The sequence below is a fragment of the Nematolebias whitei genome, chromosome 2, assembly GCF_014905685.2.
Source record: "Nematolebias whitei isolate Nwh7 chromosome 2, NemWhi1, whole genome shotgun sequence".
Classification (NCBI taxonomy): domain Eukaryota; kingdom Metazoa; phylum Chordata; class Actinopteri; order Cyprinodontiformes; family Rivulidae; genus Nematolebias; species Nematolebias whitei.
The window spans coordinates 62,033,633-62,056,104 of record NC_056499.1 but is presented as its reverse complement, the minus strand read 5'-3'; the positions used below and the strand labels follow the sequence as shown (position 1 = coordinate 62,056,104).

The 22,472-nt window shown below is 42.9% G+C and overlaps 1 protein-coding gene across 1 annotated transcript in view; it reads left to right on the top strand.

The window, feature by feature from the left end:
* The window catches only part of cdhr5a (cadherin-related family member 5a), an 86,317-nt gene that overhangs the window by 11,811 nt on the left and 52,034 nt on the right, over positions 1-22,472 (top strand). Inside the window, exons 2-3 of the mRNA XM_037695213.1 lie at positions 4,766-4,863; positions 4,972-5,178. Of these exons, the coding sequence (XP_037551141.1) occupies positions 4,766-4,863; positions 4,972-5,178 (305 nt within the window). The remainder of the gene's footprint in view (positions 1-4,765; positions 4,864-4,971; positions 5,179-22,472) is intronic.

Genomic DNA, 22,472 nt, shown 5'->3' with positions numbered 1-22,472 from the left:
ACAGGCTCTAGAGCAATGTGGATATCCTAACTGGGCCTTCCTGAAAGCAGAGAAGAAACCCAAACAGGACTCCAGTCAGCCATCAGGTGAAAAGGAGGAACCCAGACCCAGACCAGTGGTCATTCCATATGTTGAGGGAGTATCAGAGAAACTGAGACGTTTATTTTCTAAACATAACGTCCCAGTGGCTTTTAAACCCCAAAATACATTCCGGCAAAGACTGGTTCATCCCAAAGATCCAGTCCCCCGGCACAAACAGAGTAATATTGTGTAAGCTGTTCAGTGTCAGGAGGGTGATCAGTCTTACATCGGGGAAACAAAACAGCCACTGGCCAAAAGGATGGACCAGCACAGAAGATCAACATCATCAGGCCAGGACTCTGCGGTCTACACTCATCTCCAGGCCAGCGGTCACTCTTTCAGGGATGAAGATGTTCACATCCTGGACAGAGAGGAACGATGGTTTGAGAGAGGAGTAAAGGAGGCCATCTTTGTGAAAAGAAATTGTCCATCATTAAACAGGGGTGGAGCCTCCGGGTTCAACTGTCCCCCTCTTATAATGCTGTTATTGCTAGTATCACTCAGCCCTCTGTGAACAGTAAACAGCCATCAGGTGCTAATGACCCATTGTTAGGCTGATGGTCCTTCTTGAGCATGTGATCAGCTGGTTCTGGTTGTCAGCAGCAAACTGGTTGATCCACTCTGAGAAGGTGCTATTTAAGAGACTGAGCTGAAAACAGCACCTCAGACTGAGGAAGTCTCTCGGATGAGAGACGAAACGTTTCTATATTTTTTTGCTTTGTTTTGTTTTTTGTTTTTCTGAATGTCCAGAGGACCAGATTGAACTTTTTTGGATAATGAAGTGCCATTTTCTTTCCAGCTTTCTAGATCCCTGTTTTAAAGTATGTAACTCAAAATTCAACCAAGGAGCCAGCTTCTTCTGACTGATTACTTTCTTTTTCAGCAGAGCATTTTTATCAAGTGAAATTTGCATTTAAGATGTGATTTTATCAACCAGATGTTCTAAGTCATTTGCAATTTAGGGCTAGGGTTAGGGTTTACTATTGTTGAATGTAACTGGGACCCTGGGTACACAATGTCATTACACCTCATGTACCACATTCAATTCAATTCAGTTTATTTATATAGCGCCAAATCACAACAAAGTTGTCTCAGGGCACTTTACAGGAACATTCACATAAAAGCAAATTAGTAAAGTTCTCTATCTAAGGAGGCCAGCAGACAAGTTGAATCTTGTCTTCGTTGCAGTCTCCCATCCTGAGCAAGCACAGTGGAGACAGTGGAAAGAAAAAACTCCCTTTTAAAAGGAAGAAACCTCCAGCAGAACCAGGATCAGGACAAGAGACCATCTGCTTTGACCGGCTGGTTGAGAGGACAGGAAGGAGAGACAGACAAACACTGAATGGTAGGTCCAGGTATAGGTCCAGGTCCAGGTCCAGGTGTATCTGAAAGACCAAAAAAAAAAACACGTTAAGATTAGAAAAAAATAAATTACAAATACAAAACAGGTTAATCAGAGTCAGTAAAGACAGTAGCAGAGTGAAAATTGTGGTAAGTTTGTCCTCCAGCAGTCTAAGTCTATAGCACCATAACTAAGGGACAGCTCAGGAAACCCAAGCCGACTCTAACTATAGGATTTATCAAAAAGGAAAGTCTTAATCCTAGTTTTAAAACTGGACAATGTGTCAGTCTCACGGACAGAGATTGGAAGTTGGTTCCACAAGAGAGGAGCTTGATAACTGAAAGATCTGCCTCCTATTCTGTTTTTGTAAACTCTAGGAACCACAAGTAAACCTGCAGTCTGAGAGCGAAGCGCTCTGTTAGTAAAATATGGAACAATAAGATCTGTAATATAAGATGGAGCTAGGTTGTTGAGAGCTTTGTAGGTTAGAAGTAAGATTTTGAATTCTATTCTGGATTTGACAGGGAGCCAATGAAGATAAACTAAAACTGGAGAGATATGATCTCTCCCAGTAACTCCAGTTAAGACTCTGGCAGCAGCATGTTGGATCAACTGAAGACGTTTTAAAGAAGTATTTGGACACCCAGATAATAAACCATTGCAATAGTCCAGTCTAGACGTGACAAATGCATGGACCAGTTTTTCTGCATCATCTTTAGATCACATGTTTCTAATGTTAGTGATATTACGCAGGTGGAAGAAGGAGGTTCTAGTAACGTTTTTAATGTGGGGGATAAAAGACGTGTCCTGATCAAAAATAACACCAAGATTTTTAACATTAGAGCTGGAGGACACATTAATGCATCTAAGGAGGGAGAAAGACTGAAAAATTCATTCCTGCTTATTGCATAACTCTGCAAGACAGAGTAAAATATCAATGGAATGGTTAATGGTAAATGGACTGTACTTATATAGCGCCTTTCTATCATCTTATTTCAAGATACTCAAAGCGCTTTACACTACAATCTGTGTCCTCATTTACCCATTCATGCAGCACTCTACATCACTACAAAGCTAACTGAACACATCATTCTAATGAGACTAATCAGTGCTTTTTTAGATCACATTCATACACTGATGGGACACACATCAGAGGCTATGAGGGGTTCAGTGTCTTGCCTAGGGACACTTCGGCATGTGACTGCTGGTGGATTCGAACCCCCAGCTCTCACTTTGGAGGACGACTGCACAAACCACTCAGCCATAGCCGGCCTGGAAGAGTTTTTTTTAATTAGGTTACAGCTTTCTCTAATAAACACCTGCTAAAATTAAATTTACTCTCGGTGACTGTGTAGTCAGTTAACTTAAACTCAAAGATTATTAAAAATTGGTCAGACACAACAGGACTTTGAGGAAATATTACTAAGTTATTACGGTAATCTCAATGCCATATGTCAGAACTAGGTCAGTGATGAGAGTGAGAAGGTGTTCGGACATTTTGAGTAAAACCATTTGACTCTATTAAGTTTTTAAAGGCTATGTTTAGGCTATCACTTTCAACATCTACATGAATATTGAAACCCCCCATTATCATGACTTTATCAGTATAGTATTCAATAATAAGTCAGAAAAACAAAAAACAAGAATTCAGATAAAAACTGAGAATGAGGGCCTGGTGGACGATATACAACAACTCGTAAAAGTTGAAAATTGTTGGATTGTATACCTGGATTATTGAGCATGGACTTTTTGGTTAACTAGTAAAAGTGACTTTTCTGATTTCCATTTTGAATGAGAAAGGGACAACGAATCAAAAGAATTATAACTAATCGCTGGTGTAGTATTAGTCATTTATCCTGACTGAAAAATAGAAGCTACTTTTCCACCTCGACTGGTTGTTCTAGGAACATGAAAATTTAAATAATTAACAAGAGTGGATTCATTTATATTAACAAAATCCTTCTGTTGTAGCCAGGTTTTTGTCAGACAGAATAAATCAATATGATGATCAGTTATCAGATCATTAATTAACAGGGACTTAGAGGAAACAGATCTGATGTTCAATCATCCACATTTGTTTATTTTATTATTTTGTTCCAGTAAAGTACCTCTGTTTATATTAATAAGGTTTTTATTATTTACTGTACATCTTTAAAGCTGATTTTTGAGTGATTGAATTTGAGGTGTGGGCAAGCTGGTTCTGTTGTGTGTGTGTGGGGGTGTGGGGGTGTGGGGGGGTGTGGGGGTTACAGGAGAAGCAGCAGAGAGATGTGGAAGACTAAAACTCTCCTTCCTGGACTTGTGTCTAGACTGGACCCTGGGTTGTCAATAATTTGGATGACTAACAAAATCAGCCAAATTTCTAGAAAGAAGAATGGTGTCGCCCAAAGTGGAATGAATGCCATCTCTCCACATGAGACCAGGTTTTCTCCAAAAAGCACTCCAATTATCTAAGTAACCCACATTGTTTTCAGAACATCAAATGGGCACCCAGTGGTTGAACAATGACATACGACTAAACATGTTGTCACTGGTCAGGTTGGGGAGGGTGCCAGAGAAAATTACTGAGTCTGACATGATTTTAGTGAAGTCACACACCGAAGCAACATTCATTTTAGTGATCTCCAACTGGCGTAACCAATGTCATTACCACCAACATAAATAACAATGTTATTGTATTTAGCCTTAGCTTTAGCCAGCAGTTTCAGGTAGAATTCAATATTGTACTTGTATTTACTTATATAGCGCTTTTCTATCTTATTGTGATACTCAAAGCTCTTTACACTACAATCTGTGTCCTCATTTACCCATTCATACAGCACTCTGTTAGATGTCTACAAAGCTAATTGAACAAATCATTCTAAAGAGACTAATCACAGCTTTATCACATTCATACACCAATGGGATACACATTGGAGGTAACAAGGGGTTCAGTGTCTTGCCCAGGGACACTTCTGCATGTGACTGCTTGAGGATATTGCCTGCTCTGGCCCCCAAAATGCATTTAACTATGGTCATTGGAGTCCCTAAAACTGCGTTTTGGATTATGGAACTGCCAGTAACCAGGGTCTGCTTCTCAACGGGTGTATCACTGAGAGGAAAACCGATTAGATACATGAATGGGTCGATGGTGAGCTAGTCATAATGAATCACTGTTTAACATAAAATCATACATCTTTGGCAGCATAACAATGCTCCCCTGTTCATGCAGCAAGAAAGGTGCAGACAGATCTTTTAAGTATGTAGATGTTAAGTGTGTATATTTTCTATTTTGATTTTGAATGAGCTTATAGGATACACAGAAAACCCATGGTTTCTCATGTTGCCTTCTTTCGTCATTAGGAAACGAAGGAAATCTTTTCCAAATTGACGAGGACACGGGTAACATCACGATGATCAAAGCTGCAGATACTGTTGGCCCAATTATCCTGACTATATTGGTAAATTAAAAGGTTATGTTTTGAATTTGAACAAAAAAGGTAAATTCTGCAACCCTTTCTACAATAAAGCCACCTGATGTTTGATGTATTTCTTTTGCTGGCAATAAGGCATCACAGGTGACCAACAGAGATCAGTTTGCAGTGACACAGGTGACCTTTGATGTGATGAAGAAGAGTAGAAACCCTCCTCGCTTTGAGAAAGAACGATATGAAGGATTCATCTACAGTAACTCTGTCCCAGAGAGTATGATTCTCCGAGACCGAAGCACTAACCGTCCATTTAGGGTCAGAGCTCGTGATGAGGACTTTGCTACTGTAAGTAATCAACACTACACAATATGTTGACTGTATCAGCATTGTAGCTATTTAGAAAGCACCTTGTTGGTTTAAAAATACTCTAATATCATTCGAACAAAACAACAATATTACAGTGGTCCCTTAATACTTTGCGGTCTGACTTTTGCGGACTCGCTTTTTTGCAGATTTTCCAAAGTACAAAATAAATAAACCACCATTTTGTAGTTCTCTCAATAAGCCTATATTGTATTGCCATCTAAAAGCCTACACTACCCAGTAGACAAAGTTGCTTTCTGCTTAAATGGCAGGGAAGTTATGATCCGATTCTGTAAGGTTTCTAACACCCAGATAAATACTAACCAAAAGCAAACAGACTTCAAGACCAGGGAAAGTTAAACAGTGTTTATTTACAAAAGTGAAAACGATGATATTGGTGAGGTAACTATCCGGGGAGAGGCTGGAACCCTGGAGAGCAAGGAGCAAAGTTAAAGCTGGCCAGGAGAAATCTCAAGGGCAGTAAAATGTCCAGAGAAGTAGTTCTTACTGTAGGAGAAGGAGGTAAGTCAGTGGATGTCCAAAAAGGTTTCCAGGAGATCCTGTGTAGGTGAGCAGGTGGTGGAAGGCAAGGAGCAGCTTGAGATGAGTCCAGGAAGGGTCGAGAGTAATTATCATGAGATCCAGGATACAGGTGAAACACAGAGGTCAGAGCTGTAGCATGAGCACAAAGATTAATAATTTTAAAGCACAAAAAGCAAATGTTCAGGCCAGGAGCTTACTACCAAAGGCAGACAATGCAGCAGCGTAGAATGAAGTCCTCAGCTGGTATTTATACTTCTGCTGCTCGTTATTCCTCAATGGATCTCAGGTGTGTCTTTGTTGGCACCCTCTGGTGGAGAAGAGCTGTGGAGCAAAAGGCTGGAATTCCCACAGATTGGAAAAGTTCAGTCCTTACATTATTCATAGTGACTTCAGCACTCAGTGGATACAGAGTCTCGCTCAAAACCGGACCAGAATCGGACCAAGGCTGGGTAGGTCTGCCGAACCAGAACTGAGCTGCTGTGTTCTACAAAGCTGGTGAGATGACAGAGGTCCCTTAATAATACTGTTCAGACAGGACAGAGATCCCTCAATTATACTGTAACAAAAGTAAATGGTAAATGGACTGTACTTATATAGTGCTTTTCTATCTTATTGACATACTCAAAGCACTTTACACTACAATCTGTGCCCTCATTTACCCATTCATACAGCACTCTACTAGATCTCTACAAAGATAATTGAAGAAATCATTCTAAAAAGACTAATCAGTGTTTTAGGTCACATTCATACACTGATGGGACACACATCAGAGGCAACTAGGGGTTCAGTGTCTTGCTCTTCCACAATTGTTGCAGAAATTCTCCCTCGACACTCTACATTCATCATACATACACAAGAACCAACAATATAACATAAAAAAACACGTTACCACTTGGAATGGGGCCGATCTGATCTGGTATCGATACCAGCCTCCGATACCAACATAATTTACGTATCGGATTTTTCCGATCCAGCATGCAGAGATTTCTGATCCATGATGCATGTCTGTGTCTGCTGAAATGTACAAGTTGGCTTCAAACTATGGAATGGATTTCCTGAACGGAGGCGTGTCTCATGAAACCCAGACTAAAAAGTCCCGCCTCACATTCAGGAAATCCATTTCATAGTTTGCAGCCAGCTAAAATGAGGGTAAATACTCTTTTTATAAGGCTCTGCTAAGGACTGAGCAGCACTGTGGCTAACAGCTAACCAACTTTTCAACAAAACATGTCCACTGTGTGGAAGTATTTTACACTAAACACCGCAAGACAGCAACATGCAATGTCTGCAGAGCCGCTTTACTGAGAGGAGAAAGTTCCGTCACGACCTACAATACATCAAACTTAATAAACAGTTGAAAAAGCACCAGAAGGACAAGGATTGTTTAGCCAAGCACCGCGGTAAAGTTAGTTTTACATTGGAAGTTGGAGCTCCGTTGCTTCAGCAATGTGTTCCTCTCGTTCAGCCCGCAGCAGGCAGTTTGATTTTGGTCAGCCGCGCTCGGTCTGCTCGTCTTGGAGGAGGGGTAGACTGAGTGCGGCTGACTGAAATCAGACTGTCTGCTTCACAGCTTGAATGAAAACCTGCAGCCAAAATATAGTTTACGTTTACCCTCCAAGAGATATCCATCAGTACAACAGTAGACAATCATAAAAAAACATATGAATTGAAAAATAAAATAAAATAATATTTAAAAAAGAAACAAGAACAGTTGCATTATAAAGTGATGTAATACGCTAAAAACAGGAGCATGTCTGTGTTGGTTTTTGCCATGAACTTAGCAGATGTTTGAAACCATTTAATCACTTTAATATCCACTTTAATATCCACTTCGGCACATTGTTTTTATGCCGAAGTGCTTAGTGTATATTTAGTTTATGTTTTTCTTAGTTCATATCTTAGATCTTATTGCTGTTTTTCTTTTACATTTTATACTTTTGTTGGAATGTATTAGAGTAGTAATGTAGTAGAGGTGAAGAGAGTGTCAGATAGGGTGATGTGTCTGAAGGTAGAAGTAGAAGGTCTGATGCTAAACATCGTCAGTGGTTATGCTCCACAGGTTGGATGTGATGAGGAGGAGAAAGATACATTTTGGAAAGATCTGGATGAAGTGATAGAGAGTATTCCCAGGGAGGAGAGAGAGGTGATCGGAGCAGACCTGAATGGACACGTTGGTGAAGGAAACAGAGGGAATGAGGAAGTGATGGGTAGGTCAAAGAAAGAAAACAGGAAGGACAGATTGTGGTGGATTTTGCCAAGATAATGGAAATGGCTGTAGTCAATACCTATTTCCAAAAGAGGGAGGAACATAGAGTGACCTATAAGAGTGGAGGAAGGAGTACGCAGGTCGACTACATTCTGTGTAGAAGAGGAAACCTGAGGGAGATTGGGGACTGTAAGATTGTGGCAGGGGAGAGCGTGGCCAGACAGCATCGGCTGGTTGTGTGTAGAATGACTGTTGGTGTGAAGGAGAGAAAAAGAGTCAAATCAGAAAAGAAGACCAAATGGTGGAACTGAAGAAAGAAGAATGTTGTGAGAAATTCAGAGAGGAGCTGTTAAAGGCTCTGGGTAGTAAGAAAGAGATCCAAATGACTGGGCTACTACAGCAACAGTAATTAGAGAGACAGGTAGGAAGGTACTTGGTGTGTCATCTGGACAGAGAATAGATGATAAGGAAACCTGGTGGTGGAATTTAAAGTGCAGGATACTGTTCAAAGAAAGAGATTAGCCAAGAAGAAATATGACAGTGAGAGGACTGAAGAGAGGAGACAGGAATATAAGGAGATTGGACGTAGAGCAAAGAGGGAAGTAGCTAAGGCAAAGCAGAAGGCATACAATGAGTTGTTTTTTCATTCAACCTTTATTTAGACAGGTAAATCCCATTGAGCCTCGAGGAGTCATTTACAAAAGAGACCTGATTTCAACAAAGAATGATGACAACAATGGACAACAGCGACAACAATAGACAGCCACAAAAAGGCATACAGATTATTATTATTTCTTTTTACAAATAAGATGGCAAAAAAAGTAACAAAAATAGCTAGATTATAAGGCGAAGGTAGAAAACTAAAAACAGGAACATGTCTGCATTGGTCCTTGCCAGGAGTCCATCAGATTCTTAAAGCCACTTAGAGAGGTCAAGGTCGATGAATGCATGGACTAGTGTCTCAAGGTCGGGTCTAGACAGCACTGGCTTGAGCTTAGCTACCTGCCGCAGTTGGAAGAAGCTTCTCTGCAGAACTGAACTGATCTGTTTGTCGAACTTAAAATCTGAGTCAAAAACCACTCCAAGGTTTTTAACAGAGTGCTTCAGATAAGGATGAAGGGAGTCCAGGTTCACAGGATAAGAGGCGGCAGCTGAGCTAGGGCTAAAGACAATGACTTCAGTCTTCTGGTCGTTAAAACTGTAATGAACTACATTGATATGTAACGAGATAATATGCGTCTGATATTATCCTTCATTTAAACGGATTCTTTCATTTTTCTGGACAAAGTCATATCGTGCTTTGTGGAGTAAATGTGGACAGAGACGTGTTTAAATTTCTGACTCACCAACAACAGTGGGTCGTTTATTTTAAATGATTTAAAAACACATCACACATTTACATTAATTGGCAGATTGATTACAATTAACACAGCTTAATTAATGAGCTTTACAATGAGAAATCATACGGCCATGATTTCTCACTTGCAACTTAAAACAACAGACATATCCTTAGGTCTTAAATAAGTGTCTGCAGGCTTAGCTTATCTTTTACTGGCAGATAGAAGAGTTTTAAAGATGGGGAATGAAGGAGTTTAAATGGAGAGAAAAGATGTGTGAGGGAAAATGTGTTGACGAAGAACGACACCCTCCATCCGAACCCAGCTCTACCTCGGTACACTTCGGTAGTGGAAATCGACTCTTTACACATCTGAGTTCCACTCAGATGTGGAAGATTCCATAATCCCCACGAGACTCGGAAGAACTCCCACTAACTCCAGCCCTTCAGAACTTTCATTCGGTTCTGCTCCCAGAACTTCTGTTCTTCCCAGAACGTCGAACTCTCTCGGAACTTTGAACTGCTCTCAGAACTAGGAAGTGTCGACTTTTTAAAGAGTTCGCTTCTGGTCCCTTTTTGGGAAATCATGATTGGTTGAAAGAACCAACAGGGGTGTGTTTTTAGTGACGTCAGAGGGTCACTATATGTCAAGGAGACAGCGTAGATGTTTAAAAATATAACAGAAAGATGTTTTGAAACAGACAGACATTTAGGAGCCAGTTTCCTTCTATCAATCTGAGAGAGTTAAACATGACATTTCGTTCCGATAAACATGTTTGTGACTGTTCTCTGACTTTTGACCGACATCACTCCTTCTCATTTCAGACAGAAGATCAAAAATGCATAATTACTCTGTAACAGACATTAACTTGATTTCTACTTTGAATGAGGATTAAAAATCATTAATACTGTTTCACAGTTGATTTAAAATGAGTAGTTCACTTCAACATTTAAAATGGTTTGAACTAAACACACTTTGATTATCAAGATATTGTAAAAATAGTAATGACAATTAAAAAGAGAGTGTTCTTTCAATTGATTAGTGCAGGACACACTTAGAAAGTCTCTGGATGAGCTTAATTTGTATTTCTGGACTCAAATCAATGAAATGACAGTTCCTGTCCCATGAAGGTCCTCGGGGTCAGATTTTGACCTGAGGCTTAGTTCACTACAAAACTTAGAAAATTTGAAGCCATCCATGTCTTAATGTCATCCAGACATTTGAGGAGAGGGTGGACGGAACAACCACTGGCTGGTTTCAGTGGCAGGTAGATCTGACTGTCATCGGCATAACAATGGAATGGAATACCATGTTTTCTTAGGATCGACCCCAGCGGAAGCAGATAGAGTGAAAATAGAAGGGGTCCGAGAATCGAGCCCTGCGGGACACCACAGAAAAGAGGCATTGAAGTGGATAGATTTTTACCCACCTTCACACAAAAACTCCTGTCAGAGAGGTATGAGCGGAACTAGTCTAATGCAGCACCTGTAATCCCAACCCAGTGTTCAAGCCAAGAGATGAGGATACTGTGGTCAACAGTATCCAAAGCGGCAGTAAGATCGAGGAGTACAAGAGCCACAAAATGGCCAGAATCATTTGCTGTTAAAATGTCATTACAAACCCTAACCAAAGCTGTTTCGGTGCTGTGGAGCTGCTTGAAACCAGACTGAAAGACCTCAAAGATTTTGTTCTCAGTTAAAAACTGATTTAACTGAGTAAAAACTACTTTTTCCAGGATTTTGGACAGAAAGGGGAGTTTTGAGATTGGCCTGTAATTTGAGCAGGCTGAAGGGTCGAGACCAGGTTTCTTAATTAACGGTGTGACTACTGCATGTTTGAACGCCTCTGGGACCATGCTTGTAGCAATACTACTGTTTAGTATAGTTAGAACAGCAGGCCCAATCGCTGGTAGAACCTGTTTGAACAATGCTGCTGGGATGGGGTCCAATGGTGATCCTGATGGCTTCATGTGACCAGCAACTTTGTTGAACAATGGGAGTGTGATTGGTTTGAATTGCCTGAAAGTAGCAGAACACGAAACAAAAGCTGATGGGTCGACTAAGGAGCGGGGGATGGAGGCCCTGATCAACTCCACTTTGTTAACAAATAATTTAGTGAAGACATTGCAGGTGTCAACAGAAGCCTCCATACATGAATACGAAGGGACATTTAGAATGGAATTTACTGTTGTGAATAGGGCGCGGGGTTGTGTCTATTTGAGTTGATGAGTTGGGAGAAATATTTGTTTTTTTTAGATTTGACAGTGTTCTGGTAATTTTTTTAACAGGTTTTGAGCAAAATGAAGGGAACCTGGAGATGGTCCTTTTTCCACTTGCACTCAGCTCTCCTGCACAGGCGTCTCGCTGCCCTGGTGGTCTCATTCATCCATGGGTACTGGGCTCTCCTTGGTTTCCTGACTTTTAGTGGGGCCACCAGATCCAAGATCTTAGTGCAGGTCACATTGTGGTTACTAAGCAGCTCCTGAGCACCGACACAGGCAGAGGTTTCAGGTGTTGTAGCAGCAGTGGTAATAAAGGCAGAGGAAAAACGAGCAGCAGTTGAAGAGTTAAATATATGACAGGTCCTGGGTGGAGCGGGAGATTTAGAGACACAAGCAAGAGGTATTACAAATGAGATTGGTTTGTGATCAGACATGACAGCATCCCCAATTTCCAGATTTAGCACAGACACCACAAGACAGAACAAAATCAAGAGTGTGACCCTGATGGTGTGTGGGGCCGACAACATTTTGCACCAGGTTTAAAGAGTGGATCAGATCTAAAAAGTCCTGAACCAAAGGCTTTTCAGGGCAACAGACGTGCACATTGAAGTCCCCTAGAATCAGCACACGGTCGTATTTTAACAGTATTGCAGTGAGAAAGACAGACAGTTCACTGATGAAGCCTGTGGAGGATTTGGGCGGTCGATAAAGCACCGCAATCAACATGGGGTTGGAGCGGCCCAGTTCAAAAAGCAGCAGTTCAAAGGTCTGAAAAGATGGTGTCTGTAACAGTCTGCATTTCCAGATTTTCTTAAAAACAGCCAACACTCCTCCACCTCTTCCAGATGACCTTGGGCAATTAAGAAAAGTACAATCAGCAGGCACCAGTTCAGAAAACACACTTGACTCACCCGGAGGAAGCCAAGTCTCCGTCAGAAACATGAAATCCAGATTATTTGTGCAGAAAAAGTCGTTCATGATGAAGGTTTTGTTTGTTAAAGACCTCACATTGAGGAGAGCAAACCTTGTTGGGTCAGCAGCTGAGGGAGAAGTTGAGGGGGGGGGGGCGCAGATCAGCGGTTTCGGTTTGTTTACGTCGGGTCCTCGCCTCCTCCGGCCGGAGAAAGTGCAGCCGGGACGAACAGCCGGAATCCAGGAGCCGCCGGACACAGCAGGGTCATTGGTACGATCAGATGGGGCAGCAGATGGTACAGTTGTTGGACCCGGGTTGGTTTCGGTTTGCTGGATACGGTTGGAAAAACCGCAGCTGGGCGCGCGCTCGCTGCCCGCGCGCTCGCTGCACGCGCGCTCGCTGCACGCCTCCGACCCGATGTTCTGCAGCAGGCAGGACTCCGCGAAGCATCCAGGTGGAGAAATCTCATTCCGGTGGACAGCTGTAGCTGAGGAACGAGCGAGGCTAGCTTTGAGTCTCACGAGGCGGCCAGCACGTCTCCCACGGCGACGAGAGCGATGTTTTCATGCAGGCACGAATGCCACGTGCTGGAGATACCCAGGTACGTTCCCAAGCAGCAGAGGTGGGGGCCCAGAACCCCGATCAAAATGTTCATAGGAGGCGAGATAAGTGGTGGAAAATTGTAGATTGAACAGTTGCTGGCGATCATACACCAGTAGTGAGCTGGTCTTATTGAAGAAAAATGATAAAAATAGCAAAAAAAGAAACAGAGTGGACAGAGGTGAACGGCAAGCCACCAGCTCAGGCGCCATCTTGGAATCAAAGATTCCAAGATACAAGGCGTTTCCTAGCATTCAGGGCTAGACAGGATCTGTTTCTGAAAAAGAAACCCAGTTTAACTTTCAGTTTCTTTACTAGGTTATCCACATATAGATTAAAAGAGAGATCTGAGTCGACCAAGATACCCAAATATTTAAAAGAGTCAACAAACTCAATCGGGACACCATTTGAGGATAAAATCAGAGGAAGAACTGCTGGGACCGACTTCTTGTTTGAAAAAAGCATCCCTTTGATTTTATCAGCATTTAGGACAAGTTTGAGGTGGAACACATCAGACTGGATGATGTTGAATACAGATTGCAAAAGCTGGAAAGCCTTATCAACTGTTTTAGCTTGACAAAAAACAACTGTGTCATCAGCATAGAAATGTAAGGATGTATCAGGGATGATTTGACCTACATTACCTATGTAGATTGTAAAGAGGGTGGGCCCTAAAACAGCCTTGTGGTACACCATTGTTGACTGTTAAATAACTGGAGGAAGTACCATTGTGTTGAACATATTGCCTCCGATCTGAGAGATAGTTAGAGAACCAACCAATGGTGTGATCTGAGAAACCAAATTCTGAGAGCTTATGACACAAGATATCCTGATGCATGCTCAATAATCCAGGTAGAAAAATCTAAAAAAGTTAAATCTGGTCCTCTGGACATTAAAAAAAAAAAATCAAATCAACAAAAAAAATGTAGAAACGTTTCGTCTCTCATCCGAGAGACTTCCTCAGTCTGAGGAACTGTATTCAGCTCAGTCTCTTAAATAGCACCGTCTCAGAGTGGATCAACCAGTTTTGCTGCTAACAACCAAAACCAGCTGATCACATGCTCAAGAAGGACCATCTGCCTAACAATGGATCATTAGCACACTGATGGCTGTTTACTGTTCAAAGAGGGCTGAGTGATACTAGCAATCACAGCATTGTAAGAGGGGGACAGTTGAACCCAGAGGCCTCCACCCCTGTTTAATGATGGACGATTTCTTTTCACAAAGATGGCCTCCTTTACTCCTCTCTCAAACCATCGTTCCTCTCTGTCCAGGATGTGAACATCTTCATCCCTGAAAGAGTGACCGCTGGCCTGGAGATGAGTGTAGACCGCAGAGTCCTGGCCTGATGATGTTGATCTTCTGTGCTGGGCCATCCTTTTGGCCAGTGGCTGTTTTGTTTCCCCGATGTAAGACTGATCACAGCCCTCCTGACACTGAACAGCATACACAATATTACTCAGTTTGTGCCGGGGGACTGGATCTTTGGGATGAACCAGTCTTTGCCGTAATGTATTTTGGGGTTTAAAAGCCACTGGGACGTTATGTTTAGAAAATAAACATCTCCGTTTCTCTGATACTCCCTCAACATACGGAATGACCACTGGTCTGGGTCTGGGTCTGGGTTCCTCCTTTTCACCTGTTTGCTGACTGGAGTCCTGTTTGGGTTTCTTCTCTGCTTTCAGGAAGGCCAAGTTAGGATATCTACATTGCTCTAGAGCCTGTCTTGTGTGGGATTTCTCCTTCTGCCTGGCTCCTGAGCTAGTGGGGACGCTGTCTGCTCTGTGATACAGAGTCCTGATGACTCCTAACTTGTGCTCCAAAGTGTGATGGGAGTCAAACTGCAAATACTGGTCTGTGTGGGTGGGTTTGCGGTACACCTCAGTTTGCAAATGTCCTCTATCAGAGACTGAGACCTCACAGTCCAAGAAAGCCAACCTGCCATTTTTTACATCTTCTCGTGCGAACTTGATGTATTTATCCACAGAGTTGATGTGGTCAGTAAAATGTTGGACTTCCTGAGATTTGATTTTAACCCAGGTGTCGTCAACATACCTGAACCAATGGCTTGGTAGTGTCCCTGAAAAGGATGTCAAGGCTCTCTTTTCTACCTCCTCCATGTACAGGTTGGCAACAATAGGAGAAACTGGAGACCCCATAGCACACCCATGTTTCTGCCTATAATATTGCTCCCCATATGTGAAGTAGGTTGACTGCAGGCACAGTTTCAAGAGTTGACACAGTTGTTCTGTGGAAAGCGTGGTCCTGCTGCTCAGAGTGGTGTCTGATTTTAATTTTAAACTGACCACCTCTACTGCATCATCAACAGGAATGCACATAAAGAGTGATGTGACATCAAAAGAGACCATTGTTTCATCAGTCTCCATGATGACATCCCTCACCTTATCCACAAAGTCCATGGTGTTCTGTATGTGGTGTTCTGAGCTGCCAACTAAAGGGATGAGTGCAGACGCCAGATATTTGGAAACATTGTAAGTGACAGAGTTAATCATGCTAACAATTGGTCTTAAAGGTACACCTTGTTTGTGGATTTTAGGTAAACCATACAGACTAGGTGTGGCCTCCCCTGGGTACAGTCTGTGGTACAGAAAACGGTCAATAGCCTTGTTCTGCTCCAAAATTTTCAGGCAATCTATTAACTTTTTCTTGTAACCACTTCCTGGATCTCTTTTCAGAGGTTCATAAGTGTTTAAGTCACTAAGGAGTGTCATAACTTTCTCATGATAGTCTTTCTGGTTCAAAATCACTGTGCACCTTCCTTTGTCTGCTGGGAGAATGATGATGTTTTTGTCCTTGCTAAGAGTGGTGAGTGCATCCCTCTCCTCTCTACTGATGTTAGAAGATGGTGGTTTGGCATTGCTGACGTACTAATAGCTCATCAACACCATCACTATTCCAATAACAACACATTCAGTGTAGGACAACACTCCAGTAGTCAATTACATGCCAGGGAGACAGAAAAGTGGGTGAAGAATTTATCTGACAGACAGCTCACCCAGCCAGAGACAGAGATTCTTGCCAGGGGACTGAACTTTGCGGTTGCACCAAGTAGAATTCCTCTGGTGGAGATGATCACAGCTACTGAGTCAGCCATCCGCAACAACAAAATTAAAGAGGCTGAAGCAGAACAGCTCAGAATCAAATTTTCAGCCTGCCTCAGCAATGCCAAACCACCACACAGCTGCCTGAGAGATTTGATGGTTTTCCAGAATCTGTTAGGGTCATTTAGATTTTTGGAGGTCTGAGATAAGAAATAGTTGTGTTTTGCTGCTTTGACAGCAGTTGTGCATTTGTTCCTCAGTTGTCGAAAACTCAACCAATCAGTGTCTGAGAGATTTTCTCACTGTGGCCCAAAGATGATCTCTCCTGTGTAGGTCAGCTAGCTCTGGAGTAAACCAGGGACTGTCTCGTCCTGTTATTCTGAACTTTTGAAAAATAATATGTTTTTTTCAGAAAATAAATGAAACTATTATGAAAATAGTTCCAAGCGGAGATCACGTTGTCAGTTAATAGAATACGATGCCAGTCAAAGTGAGACAGATCCCAGAGGAATGACTGTTCGCAAAAGCGTTTCAGATCTCTTTTTTTAATTAATCTGGGCTTAGAAGGTGGAAGTTTAATGTCTCTGAGAGCTGCTATAAACTATATATACTGCTATAACTATGTATAGCTGCTAGTTCTAGAATTGCGCCGCTCAAGGTGGCTGCATGTTGGAGAAGCTACGTTACTTTCATTCTGAGATTTTGCTTTTTGAAACTGTAATTCCTCTTTTTCTAGATGTAAATCACATTTTTTGGATGATTGTTTCCTCTGGTATCGGATGCTGTGCAGCTGGAAGGATTTTTACTGAAACTTTTATAGTTTGGACATTTGTTATGATGCGTAACCATGGCAACAAGGCAGCTTTCTACAATCAACAGCAACTGATTAACATCTCAAAAGCTCAAAAATTATCTCAACTACAGCCCCAAATCTCAAATGAGTTGAAAAGGATGTTCAGTGGATGCATTATCATCTACCTGCCAGCTGTGCTCAAGTTCCTGACCACTGAGATCCTGGAACTAGCAGGAAACGCAGCTCATGACAGCGGAAGAACAGGATCCTCCCACAGCACCTACAGTTGGCTGTCCACAGCAACGAGGAGCTCGGCAGACTGCTGGGAGGAGTGGCCATCGCTCTGGGAGGAGTTATGCCCGGCATTCAGGCTGTCCTACAGCTCGAGGGAACCTAGAGGCCAGCCGAGTCTGGGACTCTGGGTGGACGGATCGGATGGCATCTGCAGCCAGTTTCTTAGGATCCACTGTGGGATGGACCACTGGTCTGGGTCTGGGTTCCTCCTTTTCACCTGATGGCTGACTGGAATCCTGTTTGGGTTTCTTCTCTGCTTTCAAGAAAGTGGTCATTCCATATGTTGAGGGAGTATCAGAGAAACTGAGACGTTTATTTTCTAAACATAACGTCCCAGTGGCTTTTAAACCCCAAAATACATTACGGCAAAGATTAGTTCATCCCAAAGATCCAGTCCCCGGCACAAACAGAGTAATGTTGTGTATGCTGTTCAGTGTCAGGAGGGCTGTGATCAGTCTTACATCGGGGAAACTAAACAGCCACTGGCCAAAAGGATGGCCCAGCACAGAAGATCAACATCATCAGGCCAGGATTCTGCGGTCTACACTCATCTCCAGGCCAGCGGCCACTCTTTCAAGGATGAAGATGTTCACATCCTGGACAGAGAGGAACGATGGTTTGAGAGAGGAATAAAGGAGGCCATCTTTGTGAAAAGAAATCGTCCATCATTAAACAGGGGTGGAGGCCTCCGGGTTCAACTGTCCCCCTCTTACAATGCTGTGATTGCTAGTATCACTCAGCCCTCTGTGAGTAGTAAACAGCCATCAGTGTGCTAATGACCCATTGTTAGGCTGATGGTCCTTCTTGAGCATGTGATCAGCTGGTTTTGGTTGTCAGCAGCAAACTGGTTGATCCACTCTGAAGAGGTGCTATTTAAGAGACTGAGCTGAAAACAGCACCTCAGACTGAGGAAGTCTCTTGGATGAGAGACGAAACGTTTCTACATTTTTTTGTTGATTTGCTTTGTTTTGTTTTTTTGAATGTCCAGAGGACCAGATTTAACTTTTTTAGATGGCTCAACTGTAGTTTGAGTTGGGCTGAGGGGGGCTCCGGCCCCCTTGCGAAGATGGATGGATGCTCCCATGAGAAACAGCAGCAGGGTCCGGAATCAACAGGCAGAAACAGGTAAATTGCAGCAAATAGCAGAGCAAGCTGCCAGAAAATCTTCCTGAAATGAAAGGCATGGTCCTAGCTCGTTTCAAGCCAACATGGGACAACAGCATGATCCGGAATAAAATTAAGTATTATCCAGGTGAGTTTGGATGGAGGTCTGCAGTAACTCACATGCAAACTTTGAAATTCTCTCGAGCACCACGCATTGCTACTCCCCTGCTTCTCTGCACGTCACCTCTGCACCCCACAGCACGAGAGGACACCCCAGGTGAAAAACTGCAAGACTGACCGGAGAGGCTGAAGTCGTCACTGGTCCGGTCCGGTCCGGTTCTGCTCCAGTCCAGCTCCGCGCTCCACAGCACGAGAGGCGAAGAGTCCCTGGCCCAGTTCTGAACTGGTTCGTTTCCGGTGGCACTTCAAAGCATCAAAGCATCTCCTCCAGGTGAACACAGCAAGTCCCACGGAGGTGGACAGTCCTTCGTTTAAAGGTAACAGGTTGTTCACTGAGGCTGAGACCAGCACTATTAAATACAAAGTCCCCCACAGCCAACTCGGTTCAGTTCTGGTCCAGTTCAGGGGACACAGGTACACTTCCCCCACACCATTGAAGACACCACAAGGGCCAGTCCAGCAGAAAACCAGCAAAAAAGCCAGCAAAATACTACCCAGCGATTCTTGTCAGAACCAGGTAGAACCACAAAGGTCCAGATGAGAAGTTCGTTGGGGTCCAGAGAGAGAGAAAAAAAAAACACCAGACCTTTGTGTGATGACTCCCCAGCTTGAGGGGTCACGTGGCCAGCAGAGTGCGCTCAGTGTGACTGGTTGGGTGGGAACGGCCGGTCCTGGACCGAAATAATGTTTTTAGACGGTCCCGTCCGGCTCTCTGAGGCATTGAACACTGAATTCGGTTGGAAGATCCAACATCTTGTTGGACTTCCATCTCAGGAAGTCCAACATTTTACTGACCACATCAACTCTGTGGATAAATACATCAAGTTCACACGAGAAGATGTAAAAAATGGCAGGTTGGCTTTCTTGGACTGTGAGGTCTCAGTCTCTGATAGAGGACATTTGCAAACTGAGGTGTACCGCAAACCCACCCACACAGACCAGTATTTGCAATTTGACTCCCATCACCCTTTGGAGCACAAGTTAGGAGTCATCAGGACTCTGTATCACAGAGCAGACAGCGTCCCCACTAACTCCGGAGCCAGGCAGGAGAAATTCCACACAAGACAGGCTCTAGAGCAATGTGGATATCCTAACTGGTTCTTCCTGAAAGAAGAGAAGAAACCCAAACAGGACTCGAGTCAGCCATCATGTGAAAAGGAGGAACCCAGACCCAGAGCAGTGGTCATTCCATATGTTGAGGGAGTATCAGAGAAACTGAGACAATACAGAAGTCATTCTCCATGGCCTCTCTGAACTCCCACGCCTGAGTTTTTGCTTCAGCAACCACTTGAGTCGCATGCTGCTTGGACTGCCGCCGGTACCCATCAGCTGCCCCTGTGGTCCCACAGGCAAAAAAGGTCCAATAGGACTCCTTCTTCAGCCTGATAGCATCCCTCCCAGCAGGTGTCCACCACTGGGTTCGAGGGTTGCCACTGCGACAGGCACCGACAACCTTGCAGTCACAGCTCTGATAAGCCACCTCGACAATAAAAGCGCAGAACATGGCCCACTTGGACTCAATGTCCCCAAACTACCCCGGAATGTGTTTGAAGTTCTTCCGGAGTTGGGAATCAAAGCTCTGTCTCACGGGTGACTGCCAGATGTTCCCAGTAGACCCTCACAATACATTTGGGCTACCAGGTCTGACTGACATCTTCCCCCACCATCAGAACCAACTCACCACCAGGTATCCTGATGTATGCTCAATAATCCAGCTAGAAAAATCTAAAAAAGTTAAAATCTGGTCATTTGGACATTCAAAAAACAAAACAAAGCAAAACAACAACAAAAATGTAGAAATGTTTCGTCTTTCATCCGAAAAACATCCTCAGTCTGATGTGATAAATTCAGCTCAGTCTTATAAATAGCACCTTCTCAGAGTTGATCAACCAGTTTGCTGCTGACAACCAAAACCAGCTGCTCACATGATCAAGAAGGACCATCAGCCTAATGATGGATCAATAGCACACAGATGGCTGTTTACTATTATATGTCGACAAAGTGGCATCATTCCCAAGAGCCAGGAACTAAAATCTTTGGTCAGCGGGCACCGGGCAAGCAAGATCCTTTAGAAGGCACAGACCCAGATGCTGAATGAACGGGCGAGATAGACCAATTTTACTATTGAGGCCTTGAAGGCCAAAGAAGAGCACATTAAACAAAAACTAACAATGTGCCTAGATCAGACCACACTTCAACTAGTGATGGACTGTACAGATCAGGCACACTTAGCACAGCATGTCAAGTCCAAGACTTGACAACAAAACAAGTTTAACTTTCTAATAACTCACTAACACCATCACAATTCCAATAACAACACATTCAGTGTAAGACAACACTTCAGTAGACAATTACATGTCAGGGAGACAGAAAAGTGGGTGAAGAATTTATCTGACAGACAGCTCACCCAGCCAGAGACAGAGATTCTTGCCAGGGGACTGAACTTTGCGGTTGCACCAAGTAGAATTCCTCTGGTGGAGATGATCACAGCCACAGAGTCAGCCTTCCGCAACAACAAAATTAAAGAGGGCAAAGCAGAACAACTCAGAATCAAAGTTTAAGCCTGCATCAGAAATACCAAACCACCACCTTCCAACATCAGTAGAGAGGACAGGGATGCACTCACCACTCTTAGCAAGGACAAAAAACATCATCATTCTCCCAGCAGACAAAGGAAGGTGCACAGTGATTTTGAACCAGAAAGACTATCATGAGAAGGTTATGACACTCCTTAGTGACTTAAACACTTATGAACCTCTGAAAAGAGATCCAAGAAGTGGTTTCAAGAAGAAGTTGATAGATTGCTTGATATTTTTGAAACAATACAAAGCTATTGACCGTTTTCTTTACCACAGACTGTACCCAGGGGAGGCCACACTTAATCTGTATGGTTTACCTAAAATCTACAAACAATATGTACCTTTAAGACCAATTGTTAGCATGATTAACTCCGTCACTTACAATGTTTCCAAATATCGGGTGTCTGTACTCATCCCTTTAGTTGGCAGCCCAGAACACCACTGTAGTGGACTAAGCCTGATGTCAAAACTGACCAGATGGACAGAAACTGTCATTTCATTGATTTGAATCCAGAAATACAGTTTGACCCATCCTGAGACTTTCTGTCTTGAATTAATCAAGTGGAAAAGACAATTCTCTATGATCATTACTATTTTACAAATGTTTTGATAATCAAATTGTGTTAGTTCAAACAATGTTTACATGTTGAAGTGAACTACTCATTTTTATTTACTTAAACAGTAGTAATGATTTTTATTCCTCAATTCAAAGTGAAATCAAGTTAGAGTACATTACAGAGTAATGATTCAATTTCTTGATCGTCTGCTTTGAAAGTGAGCAAAGTTGTAAGTGTGTTAAAGTTCAAGCTTCGGTCAACTAAATGTTTACTGAAAAGAAATGTCATGTTTAACTTTTACAGCAAGATACTGAGTAGAGACGCCACTAAGACTGGTTTTCTCCAACAATCTTTCTGTCTGTTCTTAAACAATCTTAATCTCTATCCTTGACTTTCCATAACACCTTACATCACAAACCACACCTCTGTTCTGGTCCATCCACCAATCAAAAGCTCTCAAATGAACCGGAAGTAGAGCCCATTTTAAATGTGGCAACTTCCCAGTTCAAAGTAGAGTTCAAGAGTTTTGGAATCCAGAGTGCAGGGAGTTTGGGAGTCCGTGAATGCAACCGCAGGCATTCATGGATGCTGCTAAACCAAACAAGCTGAACCAGAGACCATTTTGGGAATTATAACTTCTGTTTGGATAACCTCGCACGGCTCTCTAGGTATTTGGCTGTTCTCACTGAGACGCTGAACAGTGGTTGGAAGTGAGACTCCACTCCGGAACTGATCTATCTTCAGAAAAGGTAAAAGTCGACCTTCACCGAAAGTGTACTGTTTGGGACAAGCTGAGTTCCGAAGGAGCGTGCACGTTCTGGTTAAAACAGATAAATTCCCTCACACATCTCTCTGTAAGATAAATCTCAATTTTCCATCTTTAAACT